Here is a 17858-nt window from a genome sequence, read left to right as displayed (position 1 = left end):
GTGGTCACGTGGCCTCCCCATCTCTGTGTGTGGACCACAGAGCAACTCAGACCTACAGACTCCTGTAGATTGCCCGTTGTTAAAGTTGGCCCCAAGGTGAGGGGACCCTCAGATGTCCTTTCCTTGAGGCCGGCAAGGATGTTTCTGGCAAGGCATTCCTCCTTAGATCTAACCCAAGCTCTTGCTGCAACAGTCCGGCCTGTTCCAGGGCCACCACTGGATTGCAGCTTCCCGTTTGGTTTGGTGGATGGGATTCTGGGGAGGGTGGGATAGTTGGCTCTCAGGGGTTTCGTCTGAGAGAAACTGAGGTTGGAGAGCTCCAGACTGACCTGGTTATAATTGTAGATTGGTTGTTTTGGAGCATCTCTCGTCCTGGGTTGTTGCAGGCCCATATTTTTCAAAGCTGGGTGAATTCAGTTAGCAATCAACCTAGTGTGGACTCTGTCCGGTCTTGTCTGTGGCCTGGGAATAAGGGCTATTGGAGGCCTCTTGCGGGAGAGGAGTTTGTTCACATTTGAAGAGTGAGGGAGCTCAGGCATTAGGCAGTTCTTCCCAGATTGGTCACAGGCCAAATAGCCAACTCTGACTTTAGCCTTTATTAGCATGCGACCCCCTCGCTGTGTTGTAACTAATGTGTTGTAACTTAAGCCTCAATGAACCTTTAAAGAAAGTTTGTGGACCACAGAAAAGGCAAAAAGACAAAGCCAAAAAAAAAAAATCGATGGGGCCTATGTCAGAGACTGAGTCCCTGGGTCTGTGTTCCTGACCCCTCCAGTGTCCCCTTCTGACTCCTGGACCTCCTCTCCCTTTCCAGTGTGTTCTGAGCTGGTGAGTTGAGTTCTGACCTTTCTTGCCCTAATCGTACACATCAAGACATCCCTAGTTTACGGGCCCAGTGAGGAAAAGTGGACCTCATGGGACAACAGGCCCTTTGGGATTGGGCCAGCCATCTTTGAGCAGACATCAGGATGACCTTGCTCTTTGCTCCTTGGATGAGCAGTCTCTCCTTTCCCGCAGCCCTCAGCATCCCATTCACTTTACAGGCACAGATTACCCTGTGGCACTTGGACAGTGTATTTATTTGCGCTACTTACATATTCAAAGAGATTCATTTAAAGTGGTAACAATTTCAGCCTTTACTTGGAAAATGAAGATCCATTTGCCAAACACTACCTCCAACTCCCAAACTGCGATAGTAAATTTGCACTTTTAATTTTGAGTGCCTGGTAATGAGGTCAAAGTCAAGGGTTGGTTCCTCATGAGGGCCAAGCAGTTTTGTTCTGTGCCAAGACTGCAGACCATACCCAAGTCCAGCCCTCGAGGCCCATCTCTAGCTTCTCAGAGTCCTGGTCTGGAGGGGTGTCTTGTCTAGGATGGTCAGTTCCATCCCTTTAGTAGAACACAAGTGCTCTTGCAGCCCAGAGCCTGTCTTCTCATTGTAACCCGCAGTAACTCTTCTGCCAGGGTCAAAGCACGAAGCTGGAAGGCAGAAACACTGGAGCTCATTCTGGTACACGTTGGGCCCTGGATGTCAAGTCCAGATCCTGCTGCCCTTTTCTGGCCCTTGGGTGGGAGTGCTGGGGAGGGCGGGGCAGGGAGCATTGGTACCCGCTTGCTCCTCCAGGCTCTCTTGGTGCTGCAGTTGAGTTCCAGGAGCCTTCAGAGGCAGTCTTCCTCCTCCTGGTATTTCACTGGTCTCTATCCAAACACCCCTTCAGAGGAATGCTTGTATCACACGCTTATTCTCCCTGCTCTTCTCACCCCGGCAGTCATTTCAGGTTTAGAGTCCTTTTTATCTTTGTCACCCTGTACCATAAAGGCAGGAATATTTTTCTACAATTCACCCTGGCATAGAACATAATATAACTTCATTCATTAGCTATTTTTTATTGTACAGAACCAGTGAAAATTACATTTTGTTCATTTGTCTGTATTTAATGTTTATTTGTATTGCTATATTATCATTATTCGAGAATTGCAAGATTGCAGAGCATGAGTGTGTGCATCTGTGTGATTCTTTAATTTCAGCTGCCTTAGGTTTGGGTAAAGATGTAAAGGAAGGTAAGTGATTTTCGTGAAATATAAGACTTCAACTGTTGCCTGTCACACTTGGTGAAAAGGATGCACTTACCTGAGTATTTTATTGGTGATCCTGAACCACTCATCCATATAAGCTCAAGTGGTGACTGGTACATTTACCTGTTAGCACCACAGCTCGGTAGCAGTTTAGGGGGGAAACCACCCAGCAGAATGTCCTCCAGGTGTAGCCCTAGGAGAGGGTAGAGGGCAAGGCTAGAAACAGGTGGAGTCACCGAGAGCTGCAAGGTTCACAGGAAATGGGGCGGCTAACTCCGTGGCACAGGCAGGGCTTTTTCTGTACTCAGTGTTTATTTTGAATTGTTCTAACTCATTCATTGAGTCAAAACTATAAAATGTTTGTGTGCCTGTAAGTGAAGGGAAGTTTTAGATACCTGTGTGGTCTTCTTGCTCACTAGGGTAGACCTTGACATTCAGTCTCTCCTGATGCTTCAGAAAGATGTAGGGTTAGTGCAGTTCTGTTCTGCTCCTGGGTTGGGCCACAGCGGAAAGAAGGGTGCTCGAGGAAGACTCCTCGCTGAGGATACCATTGCCAGGGAGAGAAAGCCCTCTACTGCCTGCTTGGCATTGCTAACAATTATTAGCATTTTACATTTCTTTAATGCAACCTAATAGGAAATGATTATTCAAGACGGATGCCCCTGAGGAACCCATAACCCAGCAAGTGCTGGTTCCTTGCTGAGAATCCTGAGTGGTTTGTCATTTTATATTAAATCACATCCTTCAAGTATTGTGTGTCTTGGAGCAGCTAGAGAACTGTTGGTCCCTTATTAGTAATTGATATTCAGGTAGCCCAGGTGTGCATACAGATATCTGTCTTTAATTGCTAGCTCAGGAGTAGGTGGAGCTGCCCAGGACCTGGCTAAATAGCTGGCGGAACTTTGGGGACCATTACTTAAATTTGGAAATGGATTTAGAGCCTCATCTATGCAGAGAATGCCACTATGTAGTTTCACGTAATTCGTGATATTTGTTTAGTCTTTACACATGTGACTATTATTTGGGAGAAACAGCAACCTTTAATTCACCTTTGATGCTTCTAGCTTTCTTTGTTCAGTATTTTATTTAAAGAATACAGTATTGGGTATCTTGGTCCCTCTGAGGGAAAACTTTTGCAGTCTCACCATAGTCCCTCCTGCCCAGGACTGCGTAGTAGCATCTGCACAGGATATCTGGAGAGATGACACTGACTGTCCCTTTCTCTCCTGCAGGGACGTCCGCATTACCTCCACCTCCTCCACCTCCGCCTCCACCACCAGCAGCTCCCTTGCCTCCTGCCAGCACAGAGGTGCCCACACAGCTCCCGCCCCAGGCTGTGAATGGCGTGAGCCGAGGGGCTTTACTCAGCTCCATCCAGAATTTCCAAAAAGGAACTTTGAGGAAAGCCGAAACCTGTGATCACAGTGCTCCTAAGATTGGCTAAAGCGTCGTGTTTACACTGGGAGGAAAAAGTTGTTTTTTTTCCTCCCACCTTAACCCCTAAAGTACCCTGTTCTGGATGAATAATTGCTGAGCCAGTGCAGCCGCATACTATTTTGCAGATGCTCATCTAAGGGGCTTTTCATGAGGGAAATATTCTTCAAGTAGAATAAAGTCAGGCTGGCACTGCTGCCTTAAGAAATATTTTGCTCCTTTATTACCACTTTAAAGGAGTCTTGTTCATCCTCCTATGGGCATCTTTTTGGGGCAGCAGCATATTGGAATCAATATTTCCACCAACTGAAGGAAATGGACAAAAAAACAAAAACAAGGACAATGTTCAGTCATAGCAGCTAATGGCCTTTGTGTTGCAACCCCTCCCATCCCATCAGATGGCTCCTAGAATTGCTCCTCTTATAGTTCATTTCTCTATTCTAAAGCATTTTCTGGTTATTTCTTAGATAAGCTCCCATTTCTGCCCCCTTAATTTCATCTTAGACATTAACACTGTAGCCCAAAGCATAGTTATGTCACTGAGTCAGAGAAGCACCTGAGTTCGTTTCCCCCTCAAACAGAATGGGGCAAGTTGGTAACATTCTCTAACAGGAATACTGTGGTTGCAGAGCTCAGGGGTGCTAAAGCAACTACTCCAGACTCAGCCCTTTTCGTTAGAATGTATTGAACAAAAAATGTTAACATCAGAAAAAGCTCTTGCCAATTAGGGGATCTTCTTAATCTTCAGCAATTAAGTCAAGTTTGTGGTTTGTAAGGGGTTATTATTACAACACAAGTAAATTTGGCATCTACAGAAATCAGTTCAGAATTTTGAAAGATTTATCCAGATACATCACCTTTTTAATGTTACTCATTTATTAGAAAGATCCTTTATCCTATGATTTGCTTAAAACCTTAAATAAACTGCACTTTAAAGGATTATAAATAATCCATTTAAAAAGTCAAGTATACACATCAGTGTTGGTTACTATGCAGAGAGAATGTCATTGTGTATAGTTCACATAATCTGTGATAAATGTTCAGCTGTATTTTTTATTAAAATAAACCATGTCAAGAAAATGTGTTGCCTGTAGCTTGGCTGGATATTTTAAATGAGAACTTTTCGTAGTACCCTTTGTAAACATAAAGAATAGATCCATACAGTATTTCTAAAGTTTGCTTCTCACCTATCCTCTATTTCTTTTGTGTCGTATTTTCCCTCTTAATTAATGACAGCTAACAATCCTATCTTGGTCTTTAAGTTGGTACCAGTTGTACACTTCTATGACTAATTTAAACCTGCCTTTTCCATCTCCACTTCTGAAGAGGGCAGTGTGACAGAATGTCTGTTTTTTTGGCAATGGGAAAAATACCAGACATGAATTTTGCTTTAATTTTAAAGGGCACCCTGCTAGAATTGGGCATTTGAGGAGCCTGGACAAGTTCCTGTTGTGTGATGCGACTGAGGTGATTAATGATTAGTGATTAGTTCCTGATGGCACTCATTTCTTAATAGAATTTTAAGACATCCACCCCACATTTATTATTTCATTTCAAGAACATAAAAATACAATTAGTCATAGTTAGGAATTCTTTTATTCCTTATCAAAACAATCTAAGAGTAAATGTAGATTATATGCTTTTATTTTTACAGATAAGTTGTCTTTTTTGGATATATCTTTCATTGGGACTCTGCCACATTCATACCTTGTCCTTCTAGTGAGGGTAAAATTTTACAATAATCTTATTTAAAGAATATGGCAATTGTAACAGACAAAAAAAAGCCTGGAGTCAAGGGCAGGAGAGGGGAGAGTTTTTCCACATACAAGCACATTTAAACTTCTTCCCAATACAAAAACATGTGTTGTTGCTTTAGAGATAACTTTATGAATCATAAGGTCTTACAGTACAATCCAGGTGAAGTGTCAGCAAATATTTTAAATCTCGATGACTTGACATTCAAGTCCAAACTAGATATTTAATGTCTTCTTTATTGCAAATATGATGTCTTTAACCTGAGGTACAGAGTTGTCTTCTAGAATCTTTGCATAAGGCATAGGGACGTCAGCACCAGTGACACGAACTGCAGGCGCATCCAGAAAATTGAATGCAGGGCCTAGAAGAGAAGGAGACAACTGAGAGAGAGGCAAGAAAAGCCAGCGGAGCACTACCCCCTTGTCACAAAAACCGGCTGCCTGAGGACCAGGGAAAAATCTAAAGGAATGCTAATTACGGGGAACTGTTTCTGATTTTGCTTTTTCACACATCTACCCAAAGGAAAAACGCCAAGGTTACAAGGTGAAAGTTCAAGTCATTTGGCCACTCCTAGCTTTTGATCTCGTTGCCCAGTATCCAGGTACACAAAGTCTGTTACAGTTTGACTATTCTACAGCCAGTTTCTCTGAAATACCTTCCATGATCCTGGCACAAATCTCAGCTCCCACTCCAAACTGCGGCCAGCCTCCCTCCACAGTTACGAGGTGATTGGTCTTCACGACACTGGCTTCTATTGTTTCAATGTCCATTGGTCTGATGGTTCGCATGTTTATGACCTAAACAGATAATACAGTAAGTTCTACAGAGCCACTGCATCACAAATAGAGTCTTATCTCCATAATACCACTTCCTTTTTTGTTTCCTAGTAATCTTGGGGTCTAGGAAAATCTAATCTGCCTATTCATGAACAAAATGTGAAAGAAGAAATTGTAATTAAAACAAAAATCTTGATTTCTACTACAAGTAGCTCTGTTAACTTACAGAATTCACTTATCCTCCCTTGGCTTTAACTTCCTTCTCATCAAAATAATTAATAACTAACATTTGCCTGCTTCCTGTGTGCCAGACACCACACTAAGTATAATTCTCACAACCACCCTGATGGGACAGAAAATGTATTATTCCCATTTTATAGCTGATGAAACTGAGATTTATTAGAGTACATAACTTGCCCAAGTGTAACTGGCAAGTGGTAGGTCCTGGATATGAAAGGGTTAGACTCACTGACTTCTAAGCTTCCCCTTCTCCCAACCTCCGGCTCCCAAGTTGTATCTAAACTTGCAAAAGCAGGTACTATTCTAAAACATCCAGAACCAGGTGGTAAAAAGCTAGGTGTCTGAAAAGCAGGTTGGTCCCCAGCTTCAAGCAGAGGCAGAACTGAGTGACAAAGCAAGATTTTACAGCTAGTTAACCTGTTACAGAACTCCAACTCCTATTTCTAGGTCTTATGAACCTTTCTGATTCTTTAAGAACAAGTGAATGTCCTCTCACCTCACATTCAATTCCCTCTTTAGACAGCACTGTCGCAGCTTCTAAGCAGTGGCCCACAGGTCTTGAATGGGAAACTACAGTTATATGTGTCCCTGAAACAAAGTAGTCACAGATCAGAGGTCAGGTTGAAACTAAAGACTGTACCGCTCTGCAGCCAGCTATGGCTCTCGTTCACTTGTAAAATCTTCAACTCAGCTTCATTCCAGTGAGATGAGGAGTGTGGCAGCCTTCCTAGAAATGAAATACAAATCTACCAAACTGAGATTTAGAAAAGCACAAGTGTATGAGCAATCAGGTATGACCCACTCTTAACTTGAACTCTTACTATAATTTCCTAGTCAAAGTAAAGGGCAATAACCTCTAGAGTGAATCTGACCAACATAAACAGAGGGGCTGGATTACAAATAACGTTTAAATGTATACTAAATTCTCTTACCTTGCCTTTCTATTTTGGCTTTTCCAATAGGAACCAGAAAATCTTTTGACTGAGCTTCTGAGGAAAATTCAAAAGGAACTCCATACATCAATTCATTCTCTAGCACCACCACTGCAAAATATAAATATTTAAACAAAAGTAACTACATGACTAAAAGTGTATCTAAGACGTTATCATTCATTTTGTGAAAAGTTTCACTGTGCTGATTAGGAAGCCTCACATCTGTCTATCGTGTCCAGCAGCCTTGAGGACGATTTAGGTACTGATATTTGTAGTCTGGTCAATCCTAATTTTATCTGTTGAGGTTAAACCAGTGTTGTAAGTATACAGGAAATGTCTCCTATACCTAATTGGCCCTCTTATAGTCAGAAATAAGAGAAACATTTTTTACTATTTTTACTATATCTCTAAACCATTAATATATTATACGACATATCTAAGCCTAACTAGAAGTCTTTAATGGTTTCTTCCAAGCAAAGATTTCATTTTAGTTCTTTAATGTTCAGAAGAGACCCAAGGGTCACTCTGCTGACCTGGATTGTTATCCCGAATGGCTGATTTAATAAGTCCTTTTGCATCCTCTGAATTCCAGGGGCTGACCACCTTTAAGCCCGGGCAGTGCCCATACCAGGCAGCAAAGCACTGTGAGTGCTGGGCAGCTACGCCAGCTGAGGCGCCGTTGGGCCCCCTGAAGACTATGGGCACAGGCTGCAGGCCCCCTGACATGTAGTAGGTCTTTGCAGCTGAGTTTATAACCTGGTCAATGGCTTGCATAGAAAAATTGAAGGTCATAAATTCACAAATGGGCCGCAACCCAGCCTGTCAAATAAAAAACACAGATATTAAAAACAGCAATGAAGAGTGGCAAACAACCACTCCACTTTTCCAACATTCAAACAATGTTTTTAAAAGGTCACGTTAAAAGAAATCTCCTTGGATGAGATTCATAAAGAGTAAGATTACATACCATAGCTGCACCCACAGCAATTCCAGCAAAGCCCATCTAGAAAGTAAAACACAAACAAGTGAAAATCCATACAAACTGTAACCGGGTACACCGTAAGAGACATGCCCCTCAAAGGCTGGCTTCCTCATGGCAGGCTTACCTCAGATATGGGAGTGTCTATGATCCTCTTATCTCCGTATTTCTTCCACAGGCCTCGGCTAACCTACAATTAAGCAGTGACTCCATTACTTTTAAGTGTATCTGGAGGCAAACGGCCACCTCAATTTTGTACAGCTCTCACGTATCCTGGTTACCTTGTATGCCCCATCATACTGGGCAACTTCTTCCCCAAGGAGAAATACTTTCTCATCTCTTTCCAGCTCCTCATCCATACCTTGATTTATAGCCTCACGAACTGTCACCTGTCACAGGTATGGGAAAACAGTCAATAAGCCGCTGGATTATTTAGGATACGCCTGAGATTCTCTCCCTTTATAATTACCTGGGCTGCCCACAGCATACAATATAAAAACTATCACTAGGACAGGTTTCTCTTTAACAGCTCAAAGAATTCTGACAGTAACATTTCTATCACACATAACCAGTCTTTGACTGGAGGCATTAATGAGAAGTTTACTGAACACTTTTCTTGATATGCACCTAAGCTTAAAAACCCGCCTGCTGGCCAGACCAGCTCCTAGGCAGTTTCCTAAGTAGAAAGTATACTGCGTTCTTTTATTTCCACACTTGGAGTACTGTGGGGCAGAGAACTATCAAGGAAGCCTAAATAATGCTACATACTGAGCATTCACTAGGTGCAAAACACTTTGCCTTCAGGATCTATGAGTTACTTTATTACACAGGTTGGGAGAATTCTCTAGTTAAAAAAAAAAAAAAAAAGAGGGGAGAGTGCTCAAAAAGTTGAATCTAGAATTACCATGTGACCCAACAATTCCACTTCTAGATATATACCCAAAAGAACTGAAAGCAGGGACTCAGACACTTGCACACCAACGTTCATAGCAGCATTATTCACAAATCCAAGAGGTGGAAACAACAGATGGATGAACAAAATGTGATATATGCATACAACGGAATATTACTCAGCCTTAAAAAGGAATGAAATTCTGACCCATGCTACAGCATGAGTGAACCTTGAAAACATTAAGCTAAGTGAAATAAGCCAGATATAAAAGCACAAATACTGCACGATTCCACTTATAGGCGGGACCTAGAACAGATAAACCCGTAGACATGTGAAGTACCATAGAGGTCACGGGGGGCTAAGGGGGAATGGGAGTTACTGTTCAATGGGCGCAGCTTCTGTTTGGGATGACGATAAAGTTCTGGAGACGAATGGTGATGATAGTTGCCCAACATGGTCAATGTACTTAGCGCCGCTCTATATACACATTAAAACAGTAAGTTTTATGTTACGCGTATTTTACCAAAATAAAAAGGGGAGTGAAGGAAGAAGCGTCAAGGCTAGTTTCCTCAAATCGCCCATCTGATTCCAATGAGCCTCGCGGGGGTGACATGCAGCTGAGACGGGCGACTGGCCAACACAGAGGCAGCACCACTCCCACGCGGGATGCGACAGTCGGGAGACCCAAGGCCCGCGGCCAACCTCCCCGCTCAGCACCCACCCACCACGGCGCAGGCGCGACCCCGGCCTCCGCCCCTCCCCGTCACGGCCGGCATCCAGGCCAGTTACCTGTAGCGCCGCTGGCGCCGTCCGGTGAAAGCGTCTCCTCAGGAGCCCGGAGACCTGGCGGGGAGAGAGAGAGGACGCTCAGAGGGGACGCAGGGTGGGGAGGGGTCGCGCAGCGTCACGGGGCCCGCGCGCCACTGCCTACCTGCTCAAGGGGTCTCCGCACCAGACCCGACACCGCCGCCATCTTGACCGTGTCCTCTAGCGGCCGCCGAATGACAACACAGCCAGGGCGCCGCGGGGCCAGCCCCCGCCTTCCCCGCCGGCACGGGCCAATGGCAGGGCGCGGCGCCTGCGTGCCCCGCCCATCCCCGCGCCGCCAGAGCCGCCGAGGGGCGGGGCCGAGGTGGCGCGTGGGCTGGTCCTGCCGCTCTTCCTCCGGCAACTTCCATCAACTTTATTGAGAGTGGGCAGCGACAGTCAGGCCAGGGACACGTCCCGGGATGATGTTGCTTGACGCGCGGGGACCGGAAGTCGGACACTAAGGAGCAGAACTCGACGCTGGAGGGCCAGCCTTCTGCAGGCGCTGAAATCCTTTGGGCACCAAGTAGCGCTTGCACACACTGTAGTGACGGGGAGCTTTCCATCTTATGAGCGGGCCTAGTTTTCTCTGGATAGCGCTGTCTGTTGGTCCTTAGAATGAGAACAGGAGCTTTCCCTGGCGCATTAAGCGCCTGCTGCATGCCAGGTATTGTGGTTAAGTGCTGTAAAGCTCATTTAATTCTCCCAGGAACCGTCTCAGGTAATTAGTGTTACTCATATCTCCATTTCACAGTTGGGTAAACTGAAGCAGAGATTGGTTAAATGAGCCGGGATTTTAATTTAGGACTGTCTGACTTCTCCCCTTGCTTCCTGAAGCAGAAGTTGGGGTCCCGCGGGGGAGGAGGGTACAACCACTGCCTTTAGAGAGGACGGTATGAAGCCAAACACTTGACTAGAGGTAGCCTCTGGAAGCTTCCTCTCATTGGTCTCAGTTCAACCCTTGGGGGTCAGGTGGGACCACTGGGGACTCCCTCAGTCCCCACTTGTCCCCACGACATTCCAAACGGAACCCTTCCGTGGGCTGCGTGCTGCTGGTCTGCAACCTCAGAGTCTGGGTCTAATCTGAGGGCTCCAGATGCAGCAGGGGCGTGACTAGATCAGAGGATCTGGGCGCTGAGTGAGAATGGGAGGTGGAGGATGAAGGCAGAAGCAAGGAGACCCCAGGGAGTCTTAGGCAGAGAGAGAGAGCTGGACTACGGGACAGCTTCCAGGTGAAGAGGAGGGGACAGGGTTGAGATCTGGTTGGGACTGGAATCAACAGGATTGCCGTGAGGGAAGGGGAAGTGTTGAGGAAGACTGGGTTTTTTGTTGTTGAGTGGATGGGGGAGGGGTGGAGCCTGGGAGCAGGTGGGAGGTAAGAGTCCATTCCGAACAGGGCTGGAGATATAAATCTGGGGACAGCTGCATAGAGATGGCCTTTAATCTCTGGGCCTCTGCTTCATCATCTGTGAAATGGAGAGATAGTCTCTAAGGTATGGAGTCAAGACCTTCCATGTCTCCCTCACCTGGTGCCACCGTCTAGTCCCTTGAGTCCTTGGCAGGAAACCCCAGCACTTCCCCACAGCCGCAGCATCCCTGAGAAACCCCTGAATTTGAGATGTCAGCCCTCAGGGGTTCCTGGTGATAAATAAATGAAAAGCAATAGGATATATTGGCGTATATAAGGAAGCCGTTTGATTTAAAACTAATTCGGCCTACCTTGTTTTTCCAGAGGGCCTGATGTGGCCTGTTGAACATGCATTGTGTGTCTGCTTTAAACATTTTTAATGTCCCAGAGACAAGAATGATGCCCTTAAAGATTGGGATGTAGCTTCCCCCTATATTGGCATTTCCTTAAGGAAAAGCATCTCTTCCTAGAAACTAAGGATTAATTACCAACCTGCTGTGCTTACCTCATGACCATTGACCTGCTGACCACTGACCTACTGTGCCGGCTAAGCATCTCGTGACAGTAGTCAAAGAGAGAATTCTTGTCATATGTGCATATGCTCTTTGTTCCAAGACAGCACATAACCACTCTGTATACCCCACTTCTTGGTGTGCTTCCTTCCTTGGGGAAGGAAGCCCCCCAGGCTATAGTCCTCAGACCTGACTCATGATAAACTCACCCCCAGTTTTGGTTTATAGATTGGTTATGGATTATTTGCATCGACACTGGGTCCTGCTTAGAATGAAAATGTGAGTCAGCTCTCCACCATCCAGCACTGTAAGATTTCAGGATTAAAATTACCAAGCAAAAGGAGATCTCCAGGTGAAGGAACAATAACCCAAAGAGAACCCAGAATCTGGACTGTGGTCTTGACAAAGGACAGTTTTCTTGGGCCATATTTGCACAGAGATCCAAAAGAGCCAGGAACACCGAGTCTGTGCAGCTAGTCTGGCCAGCTCAGCCAGGAAGGGATGCAGCTCCACAGGACTCAGCTGGCCTCAGCTGAAAATTTTCTTTTAAAATAATGACTGTGGACATTTCAAACACATTAGGTATATTCATTGGTACATGTGCTTTCCTTTCAAACTCTATAAATGGCCAGTTTGGAAAGGCTAGGCACAATTTTCTGTTCAAGAGTAGAAGGTACAAAAGATAAAAGTGCTGAATTTTAAATCCATAATCATTTCAAAACCAGTCTGCATTCATATGCTCACTAGATTTTACAGAAGGGGATTGGAAAGTGGAAATTGGCCAATCAGGCCACTTCTCTCTTGGGATGAAGTCTTTCCAAAGTTATAGGAACATTTATTTGTCCTCAAGTCACTTTGGATTATCAGTTGTCAGAAAGTGCTTTATCCAAAGTTTTCAGTATCTATGGAAATGACCAACTTTTTTTGTTATTGCAAACAAGGTTTATTGAAGAGGGCTTTTTGCTCCCTTTATTTTCTTTGCTGTAACTTAAACGGCAAAATGTACATTTCCATCACCCCAGAAAGTTCCCTCCCAGTCGTTCCCCACATGTCACCCCACAGGCAACCACAGACTGAATTCCATCATCATATATTGGTTTGCCTGTTTTAGGACTTGAAATAAATGGGGTTAGACAATGTATGCTCTTTTGTGTCTGGCTTCTTTAGCTCAGCAAACTGTTTTTGAGATTCCTCCATGTCGTTAAGTTATCAATAGTTTACTCCTTTTTTTCTTATAATTTTTTCTTTTAGACGCACAGGAAGTTTCAAAAATAGTACAAAGAGTTTCCATGAACCCTTCACCCAGCTTTGCCCAATGGTAGTGTCTTTTATAAGCATAACACATTGTCAAAATCCAGAAATTGACACTGGTACGATACTATCAAGTTAGGTAGAGACTTTATTCAGCTTTCACCAGTTTTTATATGCATTCTTTTGTGTGTGCGTGTGTGTGTATAGTACTATAGAATTTTATCACATGTACAGATTCATGTAACCGCCACCACAGCCAGAAGACAGAATTGTTCCATCATCGCAAAGAAACTCCTCGTGTTTCCTCATAGTCACACCCTCCCCCAAGCCTAACTCCTGGCAACCACTGATCTGTTCTCAATCACTATAATTTGTTATTTCAAGAATGTTTTATACATGGGATCATACAATATGTAACTCTTTGAGATTAGCTATTGTCACTCAGCCTAATGCCCATGAGATCCATTCAAGTGGTTGCATGTATCAATATTTCATTCTTTTTTATTGCTGAATAGTTGTATGGCTCTATCGGTTTATCCATTCATCCGTTGAAGGACATTTGGGTTGTATCTAGTTTTAAGCTATTACCAATAAAGCTTCTACGAACATTAGTTTGCAGGTTTTCGTGTAAACATAAATTTTCATTTCTTCAGATAAATAACCAGCAGTACTATTGGATGTTAAGAGTATGTTTAACTTTTAAGAGATTGCCAAACTGTATTTCCAAAGTGGTTATACCATTTTATGTTACCTCCACCAATGTATGAAAAATCCACTTGCTCTGGATTCTTGCCAGCATCTGATAGTATCAATAGTTTTCATTTTAGCCATTCTTTTTTTTTTTTTTTCCCTGCTGAGGAAGATTCACCCTGAGCTAACATCCATTGCCAGTCTTCCTCTTTTTGCTTAAGGAAGATTTTCCCTGAGCTAACATCTGTGCCAATCTTCCTCTATTTTGTATGTGGGTCCCTGCCACAGCATGGTCCTGGACAAGTGGGGTAGGTCCATGCCCGGGAACTGAACCCAGGCTGCCAAAGCAGAGCATGCCGAAATTAACCAATAGGCCGTGGGGCCAGCCCAATTTCAGCCATTCTAATAGATGTGTGGTGGAATCCCTCATGACTTTAATTTGCATTCTCTAACATTTAAGGATATTGAACATCTTTTCATGTGCTTACGTGCCATCCATCTTTGGTGAGGTATTTGTTCAAGTCTTTTCCTCATGTTCTAATTAGATTGTATTTTATTGTGGTAAAATATGCATAGCATAAAATTAACCATGTTAACCATTTTTAAGTGTACAGTTCAGTGGCATTGAATATGTTCATACTGTAGTTCAACCACCACCACCATCCATCTCCAGAACTTTTTCATTTTCCCCAAAGGAAACTCTATATCCTTCTTCTGAGCAAAATATCTTTTATAACTTTTACACTTTATGCTCTTATGCACTTATGCTTTATATTTCATTTTTTATTTTAAAAGTGTTTCTAAATAGGAAATTTATCCCATTGTAGGAAAAAAAATTCAAGTAGTACAGAAAGGAGTAAAGACATCGCCCTTTCTACCCCTGAACCTCAGTTACCCTGCCTCCTCCTCCTGCCACGGCCGCCACTATGACTCATTTCATCTGTGTATTTACAGAGAAGGGCTGTTTGTGTATAAGCATATATGTTCGTATCTCCCTTTCTTTACACAAATGTTAGCTTATTTATTTATTTATTTATGTATTTATTTAATTTATTTTGCTGAGGAAGGTTAGCCCTGGGCTAACGTCTGTTGCCAATCCTCCTCTCTTTTTGGTGAGGAAGATTGGCCCTGAGCTAACATCTGTGCCAATCTTCCTCTATTTTGTATGTGGGATGCTGCCACAGCATGGCTGATGAGTGATGTGTGTGTCCGTGCCTGGGATCTGAACCCGCGAACCTGACCCGCTGAAGCAGAGTGCGCTGGACTCAACTACTATGACACAGGGTCAGCCTCATAGCTTTTTAAAAATCTATTTTTAAATAAGCATACTATAAAATTAAGTGTGTGTGTGCATGAGCACAGCTCTGTGAATTTTTTTTTTTTAAAGATTGGCATCTGGGCTAATTACTGTTGCCAATCTTCCCTTTTTTTTTCTTTTTTTAAAGATTGACACCTGGGCTACCAACTGTTGCCAATCTTTTTTTTTTTTTTCCTGCTTTATCTCCCCAACCCCCCTCCCCGTACACAGTTGTATATCTTAGTTGCAGGTACTTCTAGTTGTGGGATGTGGTACGCTGCCTCAACGTAGCCTGACGAGCGGTGCCATGTCCGTGCCCAGGATCCAAACCCTGGGCCACCACAGCGGAGCGCGCGAACTTAACCACTCGGCCACGGAGCCTGCCCCAAGCTCTGTCAATTTTGAAGCTGGATAGATTTGGGTAAATAGAACCACAATCAGGATACACTGGGTCTATGACATGCTAAAATCTCCCTCCTGCTGCCCTTGTGAAGCCACACCCTCCACCCTAATCCCTGACGGCCACTCATCTGTATTTCTGTTGCCATACTATTGCCTTTTCCAGAATGTTACATAAATGAAATCCGACAGGATATAACTTTTTGAGACTGGCTTCTTTCAATCAACATAATGCCTTTGAGATTCATCCAAGTTGTCGTGTGTGTCAATAGCTCGTTCTTTTTTATTGCTGAGTAGTATTCTGTTCTATGCATGTCCCACGTTTTGTTTATCCATTTACCTGTTGAAGGACATTGGAGTTGTTTCCAGTTTTTGGTGATGATAAATAGAGGTAATATGAAAATTTTTGTGCAAAATTTTGTGTCAACATACGTTTTCATTTCTCTGTGGTGTGGGGTTGGGATTGCTGTGTCATATGGTAAGTGTATATTTAGCTTTTAAGAAACTGTCAGGGGCTGGTCCGGTGGTGTATTGGTTAAGTTCATGCTCTCCTCTTCAGTGGCCTGGGGTTTGCAGGTTCAGATCCTGGGCACAGACCTAGCACCTCTTGTCAAGCCATGCTGTGGCAGCATCCCACATAAAATAGAGGAAGATTGGCACAGATGTTAGCTCAGTGACAATCTTCCTCAAGCAAAAAGAGGGAGATTGGCCACAGATGTTAGCTCAGGGCCAATCTTCCTCAAAAAAAAAAAAAAGAAAAAGAAACTGTCAAACTGTTTTCTAGAATACCATTTTGTGTTCTCACTAACAATGTATGAGAGTTCCACATCCTCACCAACACTTGGTATTATTATTTGTTTGTTTGTTTCTGTTTTCTGCCTTTCTGATAGGTGTGTAGTGATATCTCATGGTTTTGATTTGCATTTCCCTAATGGCTAATGATGTTGAAAATCTCATCATGTGCTTATTGGCCATTTGTGTATCATCTTTGGTGAAATGTCTGTTTAAATCTTTTGCCCATTTGTTTTTTATTAGGTTGTTTGTTTTCTTACAGTTGAGTTATATATATATTCTGGACACAAGTCCTATGTTGAATATGCAATTTGCAAATATTTTCCTCCATTCCGTGGCATATCTTTGCATCCTTTTCACGGTGTCTTTTGCAGAGAAAAAAGTTTAAATTTTGATGAAATTCCACTTATCAAATTTTTCTTTTAAGGATCATGTTTTGGTGTCATATCTAAGAACTCTGCCTAACATGAGGTTGCAAAATTTTTCTTTGATGTCCTCTTTTAAAGTTCTATAGTTTTACATTTAGATCTATGGTCCATTTGACCATAATTTTCGTATAAGGTGTGAAGTTTACATCCAGGGCTTTTGGCATATAGATGTCCATTTGTTTCAACAATTTGGTGAAATGATCATCTTTTTTTCCATTGAGTTGCCTTTGCACAAAAATCAATTGGCTGTTTTGAATGGGTCTATTTTTGGATTCTCTGTTCTGTTCCGTTGATCTGTGTGTTTATCCCTTCTTCAATATTACACAGTCCTGATGACTGTAGCTGTATACTAATTTTAAAAATTAGGAAGTGTGAGCCCACCAACATTATTCTTCTTTTTCAAAACTGTTTTAGAATTAGCTTATCTGCATCTACAAAAAAATCTTGATAGAATTTCGATTGGAATGGTGTTAAATCTCCAGAACGTTTTGGGAAGAACTGGCATCCTGCCTGTATTGAGTCTTCCAACCCGTCAGCGCAGCACGTCTCTCTGTTGACTTAGGTCTTTGATTTCTTTCATCGGTGTTTTGTAGCTGGAAAACATCTACATACAGATCCACATACATCTCAGCATGTAGATCTTGCGCATATTTTATTAGATTTACGCCTAAGTATTTCTGTCCTTTTTAGGCTACTGTAAATGTTATTTTTTAAAATTTCAGTTTCCAATCGTTTACTGCTGGTATATAGACATACAATTGATTTTCAGGCATTATCAATATTATGTTCTACAACCTTCTAAACTCATTTATTATTTCTAGAAGCTTTTTTTTAGATTCCGTGGGATTGTTTGCATAGATAATTATGTTGTCTGTGAAAGACAATTTTCTTTCTTTCTAATATGTACGTCTTTTTTTCTTTTTCTTGCCTTTTTGCTGGCCTTCTAGTATCAATGTTCAATAAGAGTGTTGAGAATGGACATTTTTGCCTGGTTCCCCACTTAGAGGAAAAGGATTCAATCTTTCACCAGTAAGTGTGATGCTTCTTGGTTTTATTTTTAAATTTTTTTTATTTTTGCTTGAGGAAGATTGTCCCTGAGCCAACATCTGTGCCAATCTTCCTCTGTTTTGTATGTGGGATGCCACCATGCATGGCTTGATGAGTGATGTGTAGGTCTGTGCTGGGGATCC

General features: G+C 43.0%; 2 protein-coding genes across 13 annotated transcripts in view; one reads left to right on the top strand and one right to left on the bottom strand.

Annotated features, from left to right (window-relative positions):
- The window catches only part of PXK (PX domain containing serine/threonine kinase like), a 68432-nt gene extending 63842 nt beyond the window's left edge, over positions 1-4590 (top strand). For 10 of the 12 annotated variants that reach the window (XM_044753928.2, XM_070492291.1, XM_070492290.1 and 7 more), the window contains one exon: positions 3309-4590. In XM_044753928.2, the coding sequence (XP_044609863.1) occupies positions 3309-3520 (212 nt within the window). In that variant the 3' untranslated portion in view covers positions 3521-4590. Of the gene's footprint in view, positions 1-2028; positions 2066-3308 lie in introns of all 12 variants that reach the window. The other 2 variants (XM_044753936.2, XM_044753935.2) reach the window with 1 other exon arrangement.
- Positions 4591-5087: 497 nt separating this feature from the next.
- Positions 5088-10138, bottom strand: PDHB (pyruvate dehydrogenase E1 subunit beta). Its single transcript, XM_014868694.3, has 10 exons — positions 10016-10138; positions 9874-9927; positions 8474-8581; positions 8320-8382; positions 8181-8216; positions 7747-8032; positions 7214-7324; positions 6778-6869; positions 5921-6062; positions 5088-5626 (listed from the first exon to the last, which is right to left on the bottom strand). The coding sequence occupies exons 1-10, from the start codon at positions 10055-10057 to the stop codon at positions 5481-5483; spliced, it is 1080 nt and encodes a 359-aa protein (XP_014724180.1). The 5' UTR covers positions 10058-10138; the 3' UTR covers positions 5088-5480.
- Positions 10139-17858: the final 7720 nt, after the last annotated feature.

The sequence above is a fragment of the Equus asinus genome, chromosome 21 (assembly GCF_041296235.1).
Source record: "Equus asinus isolate D_3611 breed Donkey chromosome 21, EquAss-T2T_v2, whole genome shotgun sequence".
Lineage (NCBI taxonomy): Eukaryota > Metazoa > Chordata > Mammalia > Perissodactyla > Equidae > Equus > Equus asinus.
This window is presented reverse-complemented; position numbering and strand designations above follow the sequence as displayed.

What these genes read in the sequence shown, in the direction of transcription:
- PDHB (XM_014868694.3), bottom strand. Translation starts at nt 10,057, where the DNA reads ATGGCGGCGGTGTCGGGTCTGGTGCGGAGACCCCTTGAGCAG. An exon ending in AAGAGGGAATTGAATGTGAG is followed by an intron (nt 6,063 to 6,777) that starts GTGAGAGGACAT and finishes TTATCTGTTTAG; the next exon opens with GTCATAAACATGCGAACCAT. An exon ending in TTGTGCCAGGATCATGGAAG is followed by an intron (nt 5,627 to 5,920) that starts GTATTTCAGAGA and finishes CTTCTCTTCTAG; the next exon opens with GCCCTGCATTCAATTTTCTG.